Source organism: Crocodylus porosus, unplaced genomic scaffold (assembly GCF_001723895.1).
Source record: "Crocodylus porosus isolate Cpor-Errol unplaced genomic scaffold, CroPor_comp1, whole genome shotgun sequence".
NCBI lineage: Eukaryota > Metazoa > Chordata > Crocodylia > Crocodylidae > Crocodylus > Crocodylus porosus.
In genome coordinates, this window is record NW_017728931.1 from 38,873,750 (window position 1) to 38,890,874 (window position 17,125).

General features: G+C 41.0%; 1 protein-coding gene across 1 annotated transcript in view; it reads right to left on the bottom strand.

Annotated features, from left to right (window-relative positions):
- SYT10 (synaptotagmin 10) overlaps positions 1 to 17,125 on the bottom strand; it is a 62,085-nt gene that overhangs the window by 20,511 nt on the left and 24,449 nt on the right. The window contains exon 3 of the mRNA XM_019544657.1: positions 3,926 to 4,490. Coding sequence (XP_019400202.1) covers positions 3,926 to 4,490 — 565 coding nt within the window. The remainder of the gene's footprint in view (positions 1 to 3,925; positions 4,491 to 17,125) is intronic.

Sequence of the window (17,125 nt, forward strand, 5' to 3'; positions counted from 1 at the left end):
TGGGTCACATTTTACAAAATATTTCAACCAGGAGAGAGTTTATTCGTAGAAGTGCAACAGTGTACTCGATGTTATATTTGTCGAATGCCTAAAGCTTGTGACAGTTTTCCTAAATGGCAAGTTTTTGATTTGAAGTTGCAAAACAGTGGTTCATTAACTCCAAACAGGATATTTTCACAGTAAACTAAGCACTGTAATTGGGCATTTTTTCCTGCAGTTTGGAAGAGATTTGTACTAGCTACAGCAGCTAAGAATGGAATAGTTTTCAACCAGATGTGTATTAGCATGTCTCTCAGTAGCATAATTTGGTTGGTACTATAGTCTGTTGAGAACACAGTGTTGGACTACTTGACGAATACAGAAGGCAGAAATCAGTCTATGGTAAAAGGTTAAGCGAACATTTAAATTTAAGGTACCACTGAATACTTAAAAACAGCAAAACAGCAACAAAACTCCAAAACTTAATGCTATACAGTAATTTAATCAAAATAACCACTCAAAACTAAGGATATGCAATGCTTAGTGTTAACGATGAGTACAAAATTGCTACGTCTCAATGAAATCAAAGCATATTAAAATTGTTTTGTTACTGGGTTAGAGCCTTTGCCAAAGTAATTGTAATCTTTTAAGCAAGAAGGATAATTGGGAACTTACAGGGATGTTAATACTGTATCTCAGTTGTGATTCCAATCAGAGTGTAAGGGTATGTGTCCATGGCTCAATGCAGCAGGATGTAGGGATACCAGAGCTCCAGTAGTGTGTGGTGATCTTGCAGGTGAGTGCAGTGATCCATTAACATAGTTTTACTTGTTCTAGAACCTGAGCTAGTGTTTCTGCAAAGTTCTTCACTGTGCTGTATAGATATATGAGCTCACTGAGTTCTAGCTCGCATATCTAGAATGTGCTCCATTTGTTGTAAGGACATACCATAAAAGACCAATTAAACCCCATTTGCTCATGACATGATACACATTTCTTAGTCCTACATTAACAAGCTAAAATAAAAAGTCCAGTGAAGATAAGTAGAAAAAAGATTGGTCTTATTCATACACTGTACCATAGTCAGGTATTTTCTCTGTTTTATCTAATTATGATAATCTGCTCATAAAATCAGCAGTAGTATGTGTTCCAAATGACCTACTGTATTCGATTTTACTATCAGAAGGAGGCAGCTGAGGGACAGCTATTTGTTTTTGTCTTTTTTAAATATTGAATAACTGCCTGAATCATTACATGTATGGTATTTAACCACAGTATTAATAGAAGTACATTAGCAAGGTAACATTATTTTCTTATATTATGTACTTATATGACTCTTAGCACCTGATTACTGCTCAGTCTTTATCCATTTATTCTCACAGAACCCCAGTGAGAGTCTTTTTTATTCTGATTTCAGAAACAGGAATAAGTTAGTTGCCCAAGGTCACACTGGAAATTGTGATAAAACAAGGACTTGAATGCAGTTCTCATAAGTCCAAGACTTACACCAGAACCATAGAACAATCCTTCCTGTCTCCAAGAGGCCATGTTTCTTAGATTTGCTAGGCCAGGGAAATAGTTGGTAAAACAACTAGTCTGGATCAGCTTAGATATGCCTGTATTCCTCTTACATTTACACTGCACATCTTGTGTTGAGAAGCTAGCCCTACCTTTCATAGTATCAGTCAATACCCCAGACTATCACTTAAGATACGACATATTATTGTCCTGAGAATGAGAAGGAAGGCTAATTTTTCTCATTGGTTTTGGAGGGAGGAAAAAAAATAGCTGCCTGTCTACTTTAGGGAAGTGACATGGTTACTGTAGCTTGTGGTTTGTGACTCAGCCCTCAACCTTCAAAGAGAATTAATGGGGCTCACAACAACTGGTTAATATCCTAGCTCCCTGAATAGACTTTGAGTCAAGCTGGTCATTTTGCTTAGGAGGAAAAACAATTAAATTGCATTTCAGTGAATTTGTTTTTATTTTTAATTTTTACTTCTAATGGTTAATGTGCAGAAGATGGAACAACAGAACAATCCATCCTAAACTTGTAAAATTAATTAACATTTGAAAAACACTGTAAGATCCTTAAATGAAAGGTACAAAGCATTATCATCACAAAACAGAATAACCTTAAAAAATGAGCTTCTTGAAGCAAAACAACACGAGAAAGGAACTAATTAGATGATTCAACACAATTTCATATTCCGTCAAGAGAAATTGTAATATCACTTATGCATCTTTATATGTCTATGCAATATAGTAATCAGGATTGATGTCTGGCAGGACAGTCATGATACTGAGGTCAGTTGTTTAAGCATGTGAATGAGAGGTACCTCTGATAGTGGTTCTTTGCTTTTGCACTGCTCTGTATCCAACTAAGTACAACAGCAACAGGAGGTTGAGACACTAGGCTGTGCAATCAGCTGTTATAGACAGGAGGCTGCAGGCAGCATCAAAAGAATCAAAGGCTATGAGCAGACTTTGACTATGGTGCACCCAGGCCAGGAGGCAAAACATAGGGCAGATAGGAAATGGTGAAAAATGACGGCATAGGGGTCACAAACGAGGCAATCAGTGTCAAAGATGAAGGAGGTGAAAGAAATAGAGAAGAACCAGAAAGTAAAGAGACTAGATAAAAACAAAAGGAAGGCAAAAAGAGGGCAAAGAGAAAGAGTGGGAAACACTGACTAGGAGAAGTGAGGCAATGGGATCAGTGTAATAGAAGAAAAAGAAACATACTAAGTAGGAATGCATGTAGTAAGAGGCTGAGTCCCTCTCACTTGGGGTATGCTACAAAGGATAGTATATTGCACCCACATACTTCTGACCCAATCTCCCAGACACCATAAATCCTGTCTGTGATACTAGACCTGCTCATGCTGAAAAGCATGGAGATAACATATGGCTTGGGGTAATATAGACACTCCAGTTGCCTTATGAATGGTGTAGCAGACAAAACTCTTTTTTTTTTTAAACTGTCTGATGCTGACTGGGAAAGATTAATTTGACTTTCTGGGTTAGGAAGAAAACACTTGGCAGGGAGCCTGCTGTAGTTGTAGCAAAACATCACCCATCTGATAATGTTTGTTGGTGACTTATGCAGGCCACAATCCTTTTTTTCTTATTTGAAACAATAATCCAATTCTCTCAGTTTCCAAATTTTCTCCACGTCTTGCTGCTGTCTACTAATATCAAGTGTCTGTAGTCACCATTAGTTGTAAAGAACATAAGACATACCATAGATCCTTTTAATTCATTACTCTGTCTCTGACGATGGCTAGTAGTAGATGCTATACAGGAATGGCATAAGAAACAGGGCATGAGTAGAAATCTCTGACTCTTGCCATACCTTTTCAGTTACCAACTGCAATGTTTAGGGATGTCTAGGGTCTGAGGTTACATTCCCAATTGTTGCTTTTATAGCCCCTACTGGACTATCAAAGCATAAAACTGATGCTTCATATAAGGTCCCCTAATCTAAGGCAGCTGTTAGACACCATTTTAGGCACCAGGATATCTTATCCTCCACCATTTCTTTCATGTAGATCCCAACAAATGAAAGAGTGTGAACAGGAGCATCATGGTCCTGGCTTTCAAGCAGAGGGATACTTTAAAAGACAAAGCGTTTTCCTAATAGGAAAATTGTTAGCAAACAATAAAAATTGTTGTGAAACAGTGACTCTTTCGAACATACGATTTAATTAATAAGCCTAATTTACATTTGTATCATTTGCCATAAGCATACTTCTTATGTTCCAAGAAGAGGGCCTTTTTCTAATTAAATTTCGTAGCTTAATATGCATCTTATTTTCCATGCTCAAAAGGAAAATGCTATCAAGTGTTTTTACCCAGGATGCGATGATAAACAATATAAACTCTCCATACAATATAAAGCAGAAATGAAAATATCAGTTTAACACTTTTGGGACATATTACTTACTGTGGTGGCACAGTGGATGTCTTTCCATACAGTGGCTTCCCTGGAGAGATCAGAGACTTCAAAAAGGTTATCAAGAATAACTTCCCCAATCATGTCATGTCTAGAAAATCTGTCAAAATCATATACACTGAAATGCAGTTTCCTGTTGCTGAGTTGATCATAGGCTACAGGAAACTGAAAGATTTCATCAAAGACAGGATTTAAAGTCTTTCTGTGAACCCGTGTCTGAAACTTCTTTTTCCTATCTGGAAGAAGGTAAATCTTAACGTAGGGGTCTGATGTTCCTGTGAAGTCTTTAGCAGGCAGATCTAAGGCTTTGATAATTGTAACAACAAGAAGTTCATTTTCATAATCATACCGGAGAGTAAAGTTAAGCTTTCCACAGGTTTTCACATCTTCTTTCTGGCCATCTGAATCAACAGATTTCTGTTTATAGAGTTCTGGTTTTATTCGCCCAATGCTGGTCGTTGTCTCTCCCCTTTGCAAAATCGGATCGGTCCCCATGTTAAAATCAACACTGGAAACTTGCATCTGCCTTGGCAAGTGCCTCCTGAAAGAATTGTGCCTGCACATACATATACACACATGCACACACACAGAGAATTAACTTGGGTTATCTCCATGAAATGTCTGGATTGTACCCAACCATTTTGCAAAGTTTACATTGAAAGAGCTTAGGGGTTGGGTTTTTTTTTCCCGTAAGCAGTAAAACAATCTTGAGATAAAAATATCATGAACTGCATACAATAAAATGTTGATATTTAAATCTTTAACCCATTTTTTTTGCAATACACATATCCACATGCCTTATTTTGAAGAATGCACAACTGAAACTGCAGTAGACATTTTGGTAGTCAGCATGAAACAACTCAAATGAGGCTAATGTAATGAGGCTAAAAGGCCATTGCCAATTAATACCACTTTTGTCATAGAATGTGTCCTGGGATCTTTAATAATCACAAGTAGCCGGGATGTCAGTTTTTCATCAGATCATATAGACAGTGACTTTGGCATCACCCCTGCAGTGTGATTAGAGTGTTACTTGACAGCAAAGAGCACTACCTACAAAATCTCTATCAACCCTTCCTCTCACTCTTGGGTGTTTTCTATCCCAGTATTTACCAAGCTCAAGTTTTTGAGATCTAGAAAGACCGTAAGTTGACATGCCTACAGGTTTTGAGCACAGCACTTTATTATTATAGGTCTCAGTTCTACAGATGTTTTAAGTCTCTGCTGGACTGATAGCACAGCTGATTTCTTCACTAATGCTTTTAACAATTCTAGCGGTTTTAAATTTTAAAGTGTTATTAGACTTTGCTCATTTTTGTCTGTGTCAACATTCACGTAATGCTACCAAAATAACGGATTTTATTAACATAAAATAAAACAATTTGTACTTTGCTATAATTGAAAATATAGAGAGTGCACTTAACATGTAATACCTTTGGATTAAAATAACATTAATGGGAACTTTGTCAAGAAAAGTACAGCATCAGCAATGTAAGTGTTTTATTGTAGAAAATGATGAAAGTTAAAACACTGTGGGTGCATCTACACATGTAATTAACACACAGAAATAAACTCTAGTGCAGTTTGTGCTGGGGTCAGCTGCTCCTGGGCACAGCATCTGCATGTGTACCTGGGACCCAGCAGTTAGAACCAGGGCAGAGCAGTCCCAGGCTGGTAGGGGGCCTGGGGAGTCAGCCCTGGGCTCTGGGTAGTGGTGTCAGGTGGCAGAAGGCCTGGTTGGGGCATGAGGGTGCTACAGTGCAAGGCTAGGTAGCATGCAGTCTCCATGCTGTAGCACCCTTGTGCCCCAGCCAGCTGCTGTCACAAACTACATGTGTGTTGAGGCTGCATAAATTACTCTGCTATAGAAGAGTACTGTCCTGGACAGTATTATCTTATGACAGAGTTAATTAATTTACTGTGTCCTAATATGGAATATGGGCATGCATGTAGACAGTGATGCTCTCCTGTAGAGGTAATTAGTCAAATTAGCATAACCAAATACTAAATAACTGCACTAACTGGTGTTACTATGTAATAGCATCCCTGTGTGGTTTTTTTCTGACACTACTGTGCAGTAGCAATGAGCTACTATGCAGTAGCTTGTTACTACTGCTCACTAGCTTCGCTTCATGGTTAATGCCCCCCAACACTACTGCATAATAGCAATGAGCTAGTGCACAGTACCTTATTGCTACTGCACAGTAATGTTTCATGTAGACATGGCCACTGTGATCTAAATGTCCAGGTTATATTTTTGCCATTCTAAGATTTACCACTTCTATAAGCTATATTGTAACAAACTCATTGCTTGCTCCTATGAGTGTGTTTATACTTATGTCTTTAAAAAATTACCTGCCCAAACTTCCTCTTATTTTTTTTGCAATTAGTTCATTATTAACACCGTATACAGGCTTGCATTTTTGTTCAGTTGCCTAATAGGGCAGTGGATTGAAATCAAGAGGTATTTCAGCTCCTTGATATACAAAATACTTCATTGAGAAACTATAATGCATTATTGTGTGGATACAACTTTTATTTATGTTGCAAAATTCACAGATCACCAAACTACTCAGAATTAGCAAGGCCATACTGCACTGAGGAGGGATTCTGCAGGTATAATAACGGGCAAGAAAGTTTTTCTCTGTAGCTGCTCTAGTGCTGTTTTGTGCAAGGAACAATATCCTTATAACACACCCAGAGAAAGAACATCCATAGTTTAGACTGGATGTGGTTACAGGAAATCCAGATGTTTCTAGTCTGAAGCTGAGATAAAGAAGGCACATCACTGGCAGCATACATTTTATTTTTTAAGACATATAAACTGAACTCTAATAAAGTTTAAAAATACTTTCAATTGGTATGTCTACATGGCAGCCATGCTACATACCTAAAATTGTAATCTGGAGGCTTCCAAAGTTTAGATATAATGGCGATAATGGCCTCAAATCTGCCCTACACAAGCAAGAAAAGCTGAGTATGTGAGGGAAACAGGGCAAGTGCTTATTGACCAAAGCAAACAAACTGGGTCCCATGGATTTCCCGCCCCACCCCCCTTCTTGATAACAATGTGAAACAGCACTTGTAAAAAACCAGCTTGTTAAAAAAATCAGAAATGTGATATTCAGTCACCCATTTCCTCTTAAAATTTCAAAATGTATAGTATATAACAGGCTCCAGTGAAATTAGTCATTCTTCCTGAGTGTTACCGAATAAAACAGTGCAGCTGCAGGCTTACCCTCAGTGGGAACCAGTAGCATGTCTGCTCTACTAAGCCAATGCCCTAATTATATGGGACCTAGTGAGCGTTCTGAGTCATAACATTTCAACAAGAGAGCTAATTGTTCTGTTAATTAGTAAGATGCTTCATTGCTGTCATGGCAACACATTTACGTTCCTTTGTTCTGCATTAACAAAGGATTTAATGACTGTTATATTAAAGTACAAAGATGTCAGCCAATCAGACTTTGGAGATGTTGCATGCTTACTGCCACAGCTCTACTTTGGCTCTTAATAACAATAGGATAGACAACCATGCACTCTGATTCACTGTATTTCCAATAAAATAATAATAATATTAATAATAATAACTTACTGTAATATAACATATTTAATCAGGGTTTAAGGAAAGAGCTTAAAATAACAGGCATGGTTTCTACAGATCTGAAGAGAAGTATTTTAGCTAGGAACAGATGTTGCATTTGTTCCTGGACAAAGTGTGCCTGTATTTGTCTCAGACCTGAAATGTCCTGGGATTGCAGTGTATACATACTACCCTTCTAATCAGGGTTTAGTGAGCAGCTGAATGGACTGCCACTTTCTGCCATTGATTCAATGATGCAATTCTGCGGTAACTGTTAAGACACACTTTGTGGTGTCCCAGGACAAACTGTTAGTACTTCTTATCCTGTCAACTCATTCAGGATTCATCTAGAGACAATGGACATGGAAGTCTGAGCAACTGCATTTTGTCTTGGGATAAATTGGCTTATCCTGGGACAAATGTGACATCTGTTTGTAGTCTTAGTGTCATAAAGGTTTGTACTTATTTTTATAGGAAAATAATATGAAAGTGCTTTCTGTTTACTCAGTTAAGGGCAACACCCCAGCCAAATAAAAGAGGGAGATTGGTATTGTGATTAAATCTGGACTTAAGATAAAAGTATTTGATTTCTGGATCTACAGACTTCCCCTATGACCTTCAGCAAATCATTTAAGGCCAGATCCAAATAAATGGACTTAGGTGCCCAAAGTAGTATTTAATCAGAATTTAGGGCCCAAGGTCCAAAACTATAATCCTGATCCCCCTTCCCCATCCCAACTCAATCAGGGTTTAGAAAGGGACACTTTGCCTTTCACCTTAAGTTTCTGAGATGTTTCTAGTTTTGCCTTTATGCAGGCCCAGGAATGCCTCACATTTCATGGGACTGAGCAACTAAGGCTGCCTGTGCTTGGAGGTGAGTGGGGGAGGGAGAGGGTTTTAATACCCAGAGAGCACATCGGAGCATGCATATAGACACCCTTAGCATATAGACATTTCATGCCTCAGCCTGATCAGGATCTAGAAACTAGGCATTTTCTGCCCGAATCTCCAGCAGGCCGAGTTTCATGAGTGCTCTTAGAGCAGATGTAGCACAGTGACAGGAGCAGTTCCACGTGGAATGCAGTGGTGATGCTTTCTTGTAAAATACAGGCAGATGAGGGGAGATGAGGATGACAGTGCCTTCTTTTTACACAATATTTTAATAATTGGAGTATTTGTGCAGGACAAAAAAGACTCAAGTTCAGTTCCCTCCTTTGCCTAAGGGGATTGAAGCCCACATTTTTCATATTCAGAAAGAATACCCCAGTTTAGGAGACAGGTCTTCCTGAAGTGCGATGGTGGTTGAGGGTGGGGGACACTAAACCCCTCCTGCTGAAGCTCAGCCACTGAAATAAGAATTCACAATTCATTGGGCTTGGAATAGAGTGCAAGAGTGAACATGGCTGTACCTAACTGATCCAGTCTCTTCTCCAAGGACTGTTCATACATTTTACTTATCACAGTTTAATCTAAAATACGCAGAATGGTCTTCAAAGGAGGGATCAAAATCCAGTCTCCTCCCTCCCAGCTGAAGGTACTTTCCACTAGGTTGAAAGTCATGATAGAATATGCCTATTTTAAATTCTCATGAAACAAGGATATAAGGATATTCAATGGAATAGTGAAGCAATAAAGTAGACAGTTTCTGGCTGTCTTCAGTCCTGAAATATGAGGGATAGTGTCGTGCAAATTATTTATGTCTTCTTACTTTTAAAAATCCTTAAAATATCCTTAAAAAAGGCTTATATCCTTGCTCTAAATCCTATGGTGGCCATGAGTTCTATAGGTCAATTTTGCACTGCAGAAGTGGTGTATTATCAGTTTTAAATTTGTTCCCTTTGAGTTTTGCTGATGGTTTCTTTATGTATTAGGGGAGGAGTAAAAAGATGCACTCAGCTAACCATTTATTATCTTGTATAGCTCTATCATTTCCTCTCTTATCCTTCCATTTTTAAACAGATTTATTCCAGTCTTTTCAATATTGAATCATAAAATGGCCTTTCTGCGCCTCTAATTAGTTTAATGCTTCTCTTTGAAATCCATCTATATATGGATATTATATATAATATGATATCTATCATATTAGAGAGCACTGACAGACATAGGGGGAAAATGTGCTTTACCGGAAGCAGCAGTGTGTTACTTCAACACAGCTCCACAGTGTCTGTATTGATCGGGTACTTCAGTGGAGCTTTTTGGCACTTTTATCTAAAGCTGATTCAAGTGCATATTAAAGCACCCAATCTATACAGATGTTGGGAAAACCAGGTGCAACTTATGTGATGCTGCTTCTGGGCATGCTCTGGGCTCAGCTTGGGAACACATTGAGTTTAAAATAAAGCCTGGTTTTGCTTCCCCCCCGCCAACATCTGCAAGCAGCCATATATATAATGATATTATATGATCTATAATATTAATATGTTGACTTCATGGGACATTAAGAGGTCAACACCTCTGAAAATCTGTTTGTGTGTGTGTAAATTTAGACACTCAAAATCAGGAGACACCTATGCAGGTTTGGCTTAAGTGACCTAAGTCCATACAGTTTGTCAGTTAGCACCAGAGATATTACATGAAGTTTCTAGACAGAGGATACATACCCATGGCAAGTGTGGCGGGAGCAGCATCTCAGTCAATGCTGGTACCTGAGCTGGTAGTGACTGTAGCTCCCATTTTTGAGCCCCCTCCAAGTTGATGAATGGGGCTGATGCCCTGATCACCCATCCCTAGTTACACTAGTGTTTAGCACCATACTTCTACAGGGGGCATCTACACGAGACACTTCAGAGTTGCCTAATTAGATCCACAGTAAACCATCACTGTCTACACATGCAGAGCTATTAGGCTGGAGTAAACTAATGAACTCTGCTGTAAGTTAGTGCTGCCTGACACAAGTACTATCCAGCAGTGGAGTTATTTACTCTGCCACACCCTATGTGTAGATGGTGTCCGGGACTGGCTGGGGCAGAAGGGTGGTACAGTGCAAGGCTGCCTCCCGGCTAGCCCCCCACTGTGGCAACCTTGTGTCCATTCTGCAGCACATTGAGCCAAAGTGGAGTAACTCTGGGCTGGCAGGCTGACCCCGCCATCCTCTGCCAGCTGGGACTGTGCCACCCTAGCTCAATGTGCTGTTGTCTGTGACACACATGTGAACACTGCGCCCAGAAGAAATAAACTCTCGTGTGAATTGTGCTGAAGTTTATTGGACTGCATTAACATCACTTGTAGATGCACCCGCTAAGAGCTAAAGAGTGGGTGGCTATGCATATATATACCCTACAGCTAACATATAAATGCAACTTGTATAGACATACACAAGCTAGCTTAAATCTAGATAGCACAGGTCCCAATAACATTTTAGCTTTAGCACATACAGATTCAGCACAGGCTGCAAGCTTACCTGAGAAGTTCAGTAAATACTCACTGAACTTGATGGTGTCATGGCTATACTACTATAATTATCTGAACTAGCTAAGTTAAAGTTAGTTTGGGTATGTCTATGCTTACACAAACTCCCAGGCCCACTTCTGTCTGCAAATATACTAAAGAACTATCATTTATTTTTTTCCTTCTTGAAAATGTAAATGAGGAATTTAAGGAGCCAGATTATGAAAGCAGTACCATGCATCAGGGAGTGTACTCCTGTGTCATTACCGGGTGAGCTCCTTAAGTAGAAGCCAAAATGTGCTCAAGAGGTGCAACAGTGGTGCTGAAATGCTCATTCTGTTGCAGTTTACTGTTTAATTGGGATCAAGAGACTGAAGAGTGACTTTTCTTAATAAGCAGCCCTTGTTCATACTAGCAGGAAGTATGGAAATGATATACGCTGCTCCAATTAAGCAGAAAAAACATAATTTTCCAACATTAACATGTCTCTGTGTTAAAAAGTACCATCAAGAAATCATGATCAGAAATGTTTTATTACACTTTGGATTGTTTCTTAAGGTCTTCACTCTTCAGTTACAAGTATTTCATATCATACCATTTCTTTTATTAATAAATGACTAATGCAAGAGGGCCAAAATGTATCTTGCTTGCATAGCAGGCTGCTGGGTGCAGTGGAGATAGCAGAGACTATTAGGGGCTGTTTACTTTTCCTTGATTTTTCTGCCCAGCCCAGTTTACAGCAGCATAGGGGGTACTGTAATGGAAGTTAGGTGGCAAAAGCACCTGTTAGACATCTACCAAATGAGTACAGCCAGTGCACAATGTCTTCCGTTCACTTTCTGTTTTGGCACTCCTGACGCAGTACCTGCAGTGAGGGCGGTACACAGCCAGCTATACCAGCTCTACTCCTAGTGATGGGCTCCAACATACATAAAGGAAAGATAAGAATCAGAATTTTATTGTCATTGGGCATCTCTACACATTACCCTACAGCAATGTTGTTACTGTGCTGTGCTTTAGTATTTCCAAGAAGAAGTACTAAAACACGGTGCATTAACCGCCCATGCTGTGCCGTGCATGCAGTACATAGTTAGTTTTAGGTACTACTTCACCATAGATCATGCATCATGCTAAAAAGGGGCTGTGCGCTGTTACAGTGAAGTAGCTGCTTGTCATGTGATCGCTAAGTTGCCATAGCACGTTGTACAGCAACATAGCATGTTGCTACAGCAATGTAGGGTGATGTCTAGATGTGCTCTTTGTGCCATATACGTGGCACAAGGAACAAGAAGCTATCCAGACAACTGACCTACACATCCAGTTTTCTGATAGAGAAAGTTTGGGGAAGTGATTATCACTTTACTGAATGTGACAAGTTCAAGGAGCAGTGTGCAAACAGCTGCATGAAACAAATATAAACGTAGAGAAAATCAATTTGAAAACAAGGAAATATCAGGTAAAAGGTCACAGTGTTGCTTTATATTATTTGAAAGAATAGACAAGAAAATATCTTCTATTATGTATACTCAGCTTTTAAGGGAATCATTCAAAGCCTACAGAGGCAGACAGAAATTACATTTGTTGTGTGATGGGCCCCTTGAAATCACCCTAAAACCATGCCCAGACAGAAGAGCACAGCTGTAGAACCCTCCAATCATGTGACAAATTAACCCTCATTGTACGAGGATTCAAATTAAGCCACTCCTACGTGGAACAACTTAATTTCCATCTGCTTTGGCTGCAGCACAGTCTCTGGATTGGAGGGGTAGAAGGCAGGGGAGGGAGCTCCCTTCTGGGGGTTTTTCAGCCCTACTGGAGTGGGGGAGGTGGATTGGAGCCCCTTGCCTTGGGGTGAGGTGTCTAATCTACCCACTTCCCCCCACACTAGTGGGGCTGAGAAAACCCCAAAAGACCTCCCTCCCTTGCCTTCTCTCCCGTCCCGTCCAGAGACAGCAACAGAGCTGGGAGAGGTGGGGTGGAGCCAGGGAAGGTTGCAGTCCGTCCCTCAATCAGCTTCAAATTGAAGCCAATCCTTCACCCTGCCAGTCCAACAGCTAACATCTGTTGGATTGAAGGGATTGGTCTAACTCATGGAGATTTCTATCAGTCACTCTGAGTTAGACCAAGAAGCTGCACTTCTGTCTGTGCCCCTACTCTCCAAGCACATGGCTAGTCCAAAGTAGGACTGTTTGCCAGGCCTTAAAGAGTCCCTTTGTGGCTGTGGGATGGAAAGAGAGAAAGACCCTCTTGCAACACAACCAACTAATACTTCAGAGAATATAAATGACCATTATTTGTGCTCTTCATGATTCTTCCTGGCTCCAAGATCCTATATGGTTTTATGTCTGGTTCAAGACCCATTAGAGGAGCTGGTTTTAGGGCAATAGTTGGGAATAGTTTCACGTATTACTTTTCTTTGTAAAATAGCACATAAAGTGTGCATGTTTGTTTTGCAGTTATACGTTGTTTCTATGTATTCTTTAACTGAAGTATCTTGGGGTTTACATTACCTAATGATTATTAGGGCTCTGTGAAATTTTGCTACCAGTTTTGTTTCAAGGCTATTTCAACCTGTTTCAAGATTGAAACAGCAAAATTGAAATGAAACAGATATGGTTGAAACAGCCTTGAAACAAAATGAGGCAAGTCAAAACATTTTGCCGTTTTGACACCGTTTGGACGTTTTGTCCATAGGCTATAATGGGAAAGGTTGAAACAGCCTATAACGTTGTCATTTATGGCCAGATTTTGATGAAACTTGCAGAAATAGTAGCCTCTTCTGAGTGCATAAAGCAAGCCAAGTTTCAAGAGGATAGGTGCAGCAGGTTCAGAGAAATTGCACCCCACATTCTTGAGAGCCAAACTTGTGTCATGTGTATGTGTTAAGCCACAGTGGGGTCAAAACTACAGGCATGCTAGCCCCTGCAGAGGTCACAAAGCCTGCCCTGTTTCAAGGAGGTAGGTGCAGGGGGTTCATAGAAACTGCACCTCAAAATCCTGATAGCAAAACTCACGTCATGTGCATGTGTTAAGCCACAAACGGAAGGCTTGCTAGCCCCTGCTGAGGCCATGAAGCCTGGTAAGTTTCAAGGAGATAGGTGCAGGGGCAAATTGCACCTCAAGCTGCAGACAAGCCAAACTTGTGACATGGGTGACACTGTACATGTTAAGGCACAGCAGGGTGAAAGCTGCAGGTCTGCTAGCCCCTGCTAGGCCACGAAGCCTGCCCGCTGTTAAGGAGATTAGTGCAGGGCTTCTGGGTTCTGCACCTCTGGCTGCTGACAGACAAAACTTGTGTCATGGGTGCTTGTGCAACTGACTGTCTCTGTCTTGGGGCCTGGGGGAGGGGAAACTACTGCAGACCTGGCTGCTAGGCCCTGCTGCCCCTTGTACAACTGCTGCCTCTCATCAGGCAGCAGGACTGAAGATCCCCCATCACTTGCCACGACAGACCTGGGGGTAATGATTGACCACCATATGAACATGAGCCAGCAGTGTGATGCTGTAGCCAGCAGGGCCAACAATACTCTGGCATGCATCAATTGATGCATCTCCAGCAAAAGCATTGCAGAGAAGTGATTCTCCTGTTCTACTCAGCACAGGTGACACCACAGCTGGAGTACTGCATCCAGTTCTGGACTCCGCACCTTAACAAGAATGTGGTAAAGCTTGAGAGTCCAGAGAAGAGCTACCCAAATGATCAGAGACTTGCATGGCAAGCCATATGAGGAAAGGCTGAGGGACCTGGGACTCCTGAGCCTGAAAAAGAGAAGGCTACATCAGAAGCGTACATCTAGGGCTCGTTGAAAAACTGTTCACCAGGACACCCTTGGGAAAAACTAGGAGGAATGGTCACAGTCTGGAGACCCTAGCTGTGAAGTAGTTTTTCCTAATGTTGAGCCTGAAACATGCCTGAAACAATCTTCCAGGAGTTTGTGACCATTACTCCTAGTTTTCCCCACGGGTGCCCTGGTGAACAGTTGTTCACCGAGCCCTAGATATAGCGGTAAGTTGATGTATCAGTAAGCAGCTACCAAGTCCCCTCTCAGCCTTCCCTTTTTCAGGCTGAAGAGTCCCAGGTCCCTCAGCCTTCCCTCATATGGCTTGCCATGCAAGTCTCTGATCATATGAGTGGTCCTTCTCTGGACTCTCTCAAGCTTTACCATGTCCTTGTTAAGGTGTGGAGCCCAGAACTGGACGCAGTACTCCAGCTACAATTTCACCAGTGCTGAGTAGAGCCATGTAGAGCAGCAGAATCACTTCTTTGCAATGGTTTTGCTGGAGATACATCAATTGATGCATGCCAGCATATTGTTGGCTCTGCTGGCAACAGCATTGCACTGCAGACTCATGTTCATACTGTAGTTAAGTATTAACCCCAGGTCTTGGTGACAAGTGATGGGGGATTTTCAGTGATGGGTGACAAGCACCCATGACACAAGTTTTGCCTGTGAGCAGCTAGGGATGCAGGGCCCCAGAACCCCCCTCCACCGATCTCATTGACAGCTGGCAGGCTTTGTGGCCAGAGCAGGGCCTAGCAGCCAGGCCTGCAGTGGTTTCCCCCCTGCTCTGCCCCAAGACAGACACAGTTGCACAAGCATCCATGACACGAGTTTTGCCTGCCTGTGGCCAGAGGTGCGGGACCCCAAAACCCAGAACCCCTGCACCTATCTCCTCGACAGCTGGCAGGCTTTGTGGCCTCAGCAGGGGCTAGCAGGCCTGCAGCTTTCACCCTGCTACGTCTTAACATGCACAGGGTTACCCATGTCATGAGTTTTGCATGTCCGCAGCTTGAGATGCAGTTTCCCCAAACCCCTGCACCTATCTCCTTGAAACTTAGCAGGCTTTGTGGCCTCCACAGGGGCTAGCAGGCCTGCAGTTTTAACCCTACTGTGGCTTAACACTTACACGTGACATGAATTTTTCTCTCAAGACATTGGGGTGCAGTTTCTCCAAATCCTCTGCACCTATCTTCTTAAAATTTGGCACACATCATGCCCTCCAAAGAGGATACCATTCCTCCAAGTACCATCTAAATCCAGCCAGAAATGACAAAGTTATAGCCTGTTTTGACCTTCTCCATTATATCCTATGGGTAAAATGTTGACACAGGGTTGAAACAGCAAAACATTTAGACAGAACAAAACGGAACAGCTCTTTCGACTCGAAACAAAAGTCAAAATGAAATGCTGTTTTGTCAAAAAGTTGAAATGCTAGTTGAAACGGAGCGCTTCCCTTTTGCACAGCCCTAATGATTATCTAATTATCTAATAATGTAGATATTGGTACATGAGACATGCTGGCTGGGGATTTCCAATTAATACCAAATTATTTCATATAATCTTGTCACCTTTCAACTCTGTCAATCCATGTCCCTTTATGTCTGGTGTGACATGCATTTTTTTCATATATATCTTTCTATTATTTTGGAAAAGTTCTATACAATGGATCTGGTTCCATGTTCTATCTTTTAGGCAGTATAACATAGAAGCTAGAACACAGATAGAATGGGTATAAACTATTTATGCACCTTCTGATGCTTGAGACATTGCAGAGGGCAGTGTCCCTGCTGGAATCAGGTCAGCTTTCTCAAGGAATGTTCATATTTATGGCAGTCTAGTATCATTGCCTATTCATGGCTCCACAGCCTGAAGTAGCTGTAGTAGGATATGCTTCAGTCACTCACCATCCCATTCACACTACGCCCCTGACAAACTCCTATGGTAGCCACTGACCAAGAGGGCAGCATAAAGTTGTCTATGTGTACAGGAGGGTCAGAATCTATCTCAATGTTATCTTGAAGAACTCATGTGCTTCTGCTTTAGTGGAAAGTATCCAAACATTTATTGGGTAACACCTGGAGTGTTTTACATTATGCACTTATCATTCCCATTTGCATCATGACTTTCAACCTGTCTTCCCAACCATAATTTTCCCTTTCTAAGGAGGATTGAAACATTTTTCCTGATGTAAGAAGTAACTTTTGTTTTTCAGTCTTTAATATCACATGTTCCCTAAAAGCTTCTATCACACTATTTTCAAAGATCCCTTTGATCCTGCAGGTCCTGCTAAATGTGTTGCTTTTCAGCCTCTTGTAGGCTAAGATCAATTGTAGTGGTAATTTTTAGCTTGCCATGTATTGACATACTGCAGTACCTTAACTGGATTAAAAGATGATATTTTCTATTAAACCTTTAGAGGTGGATTAAAAAGATCTCCAT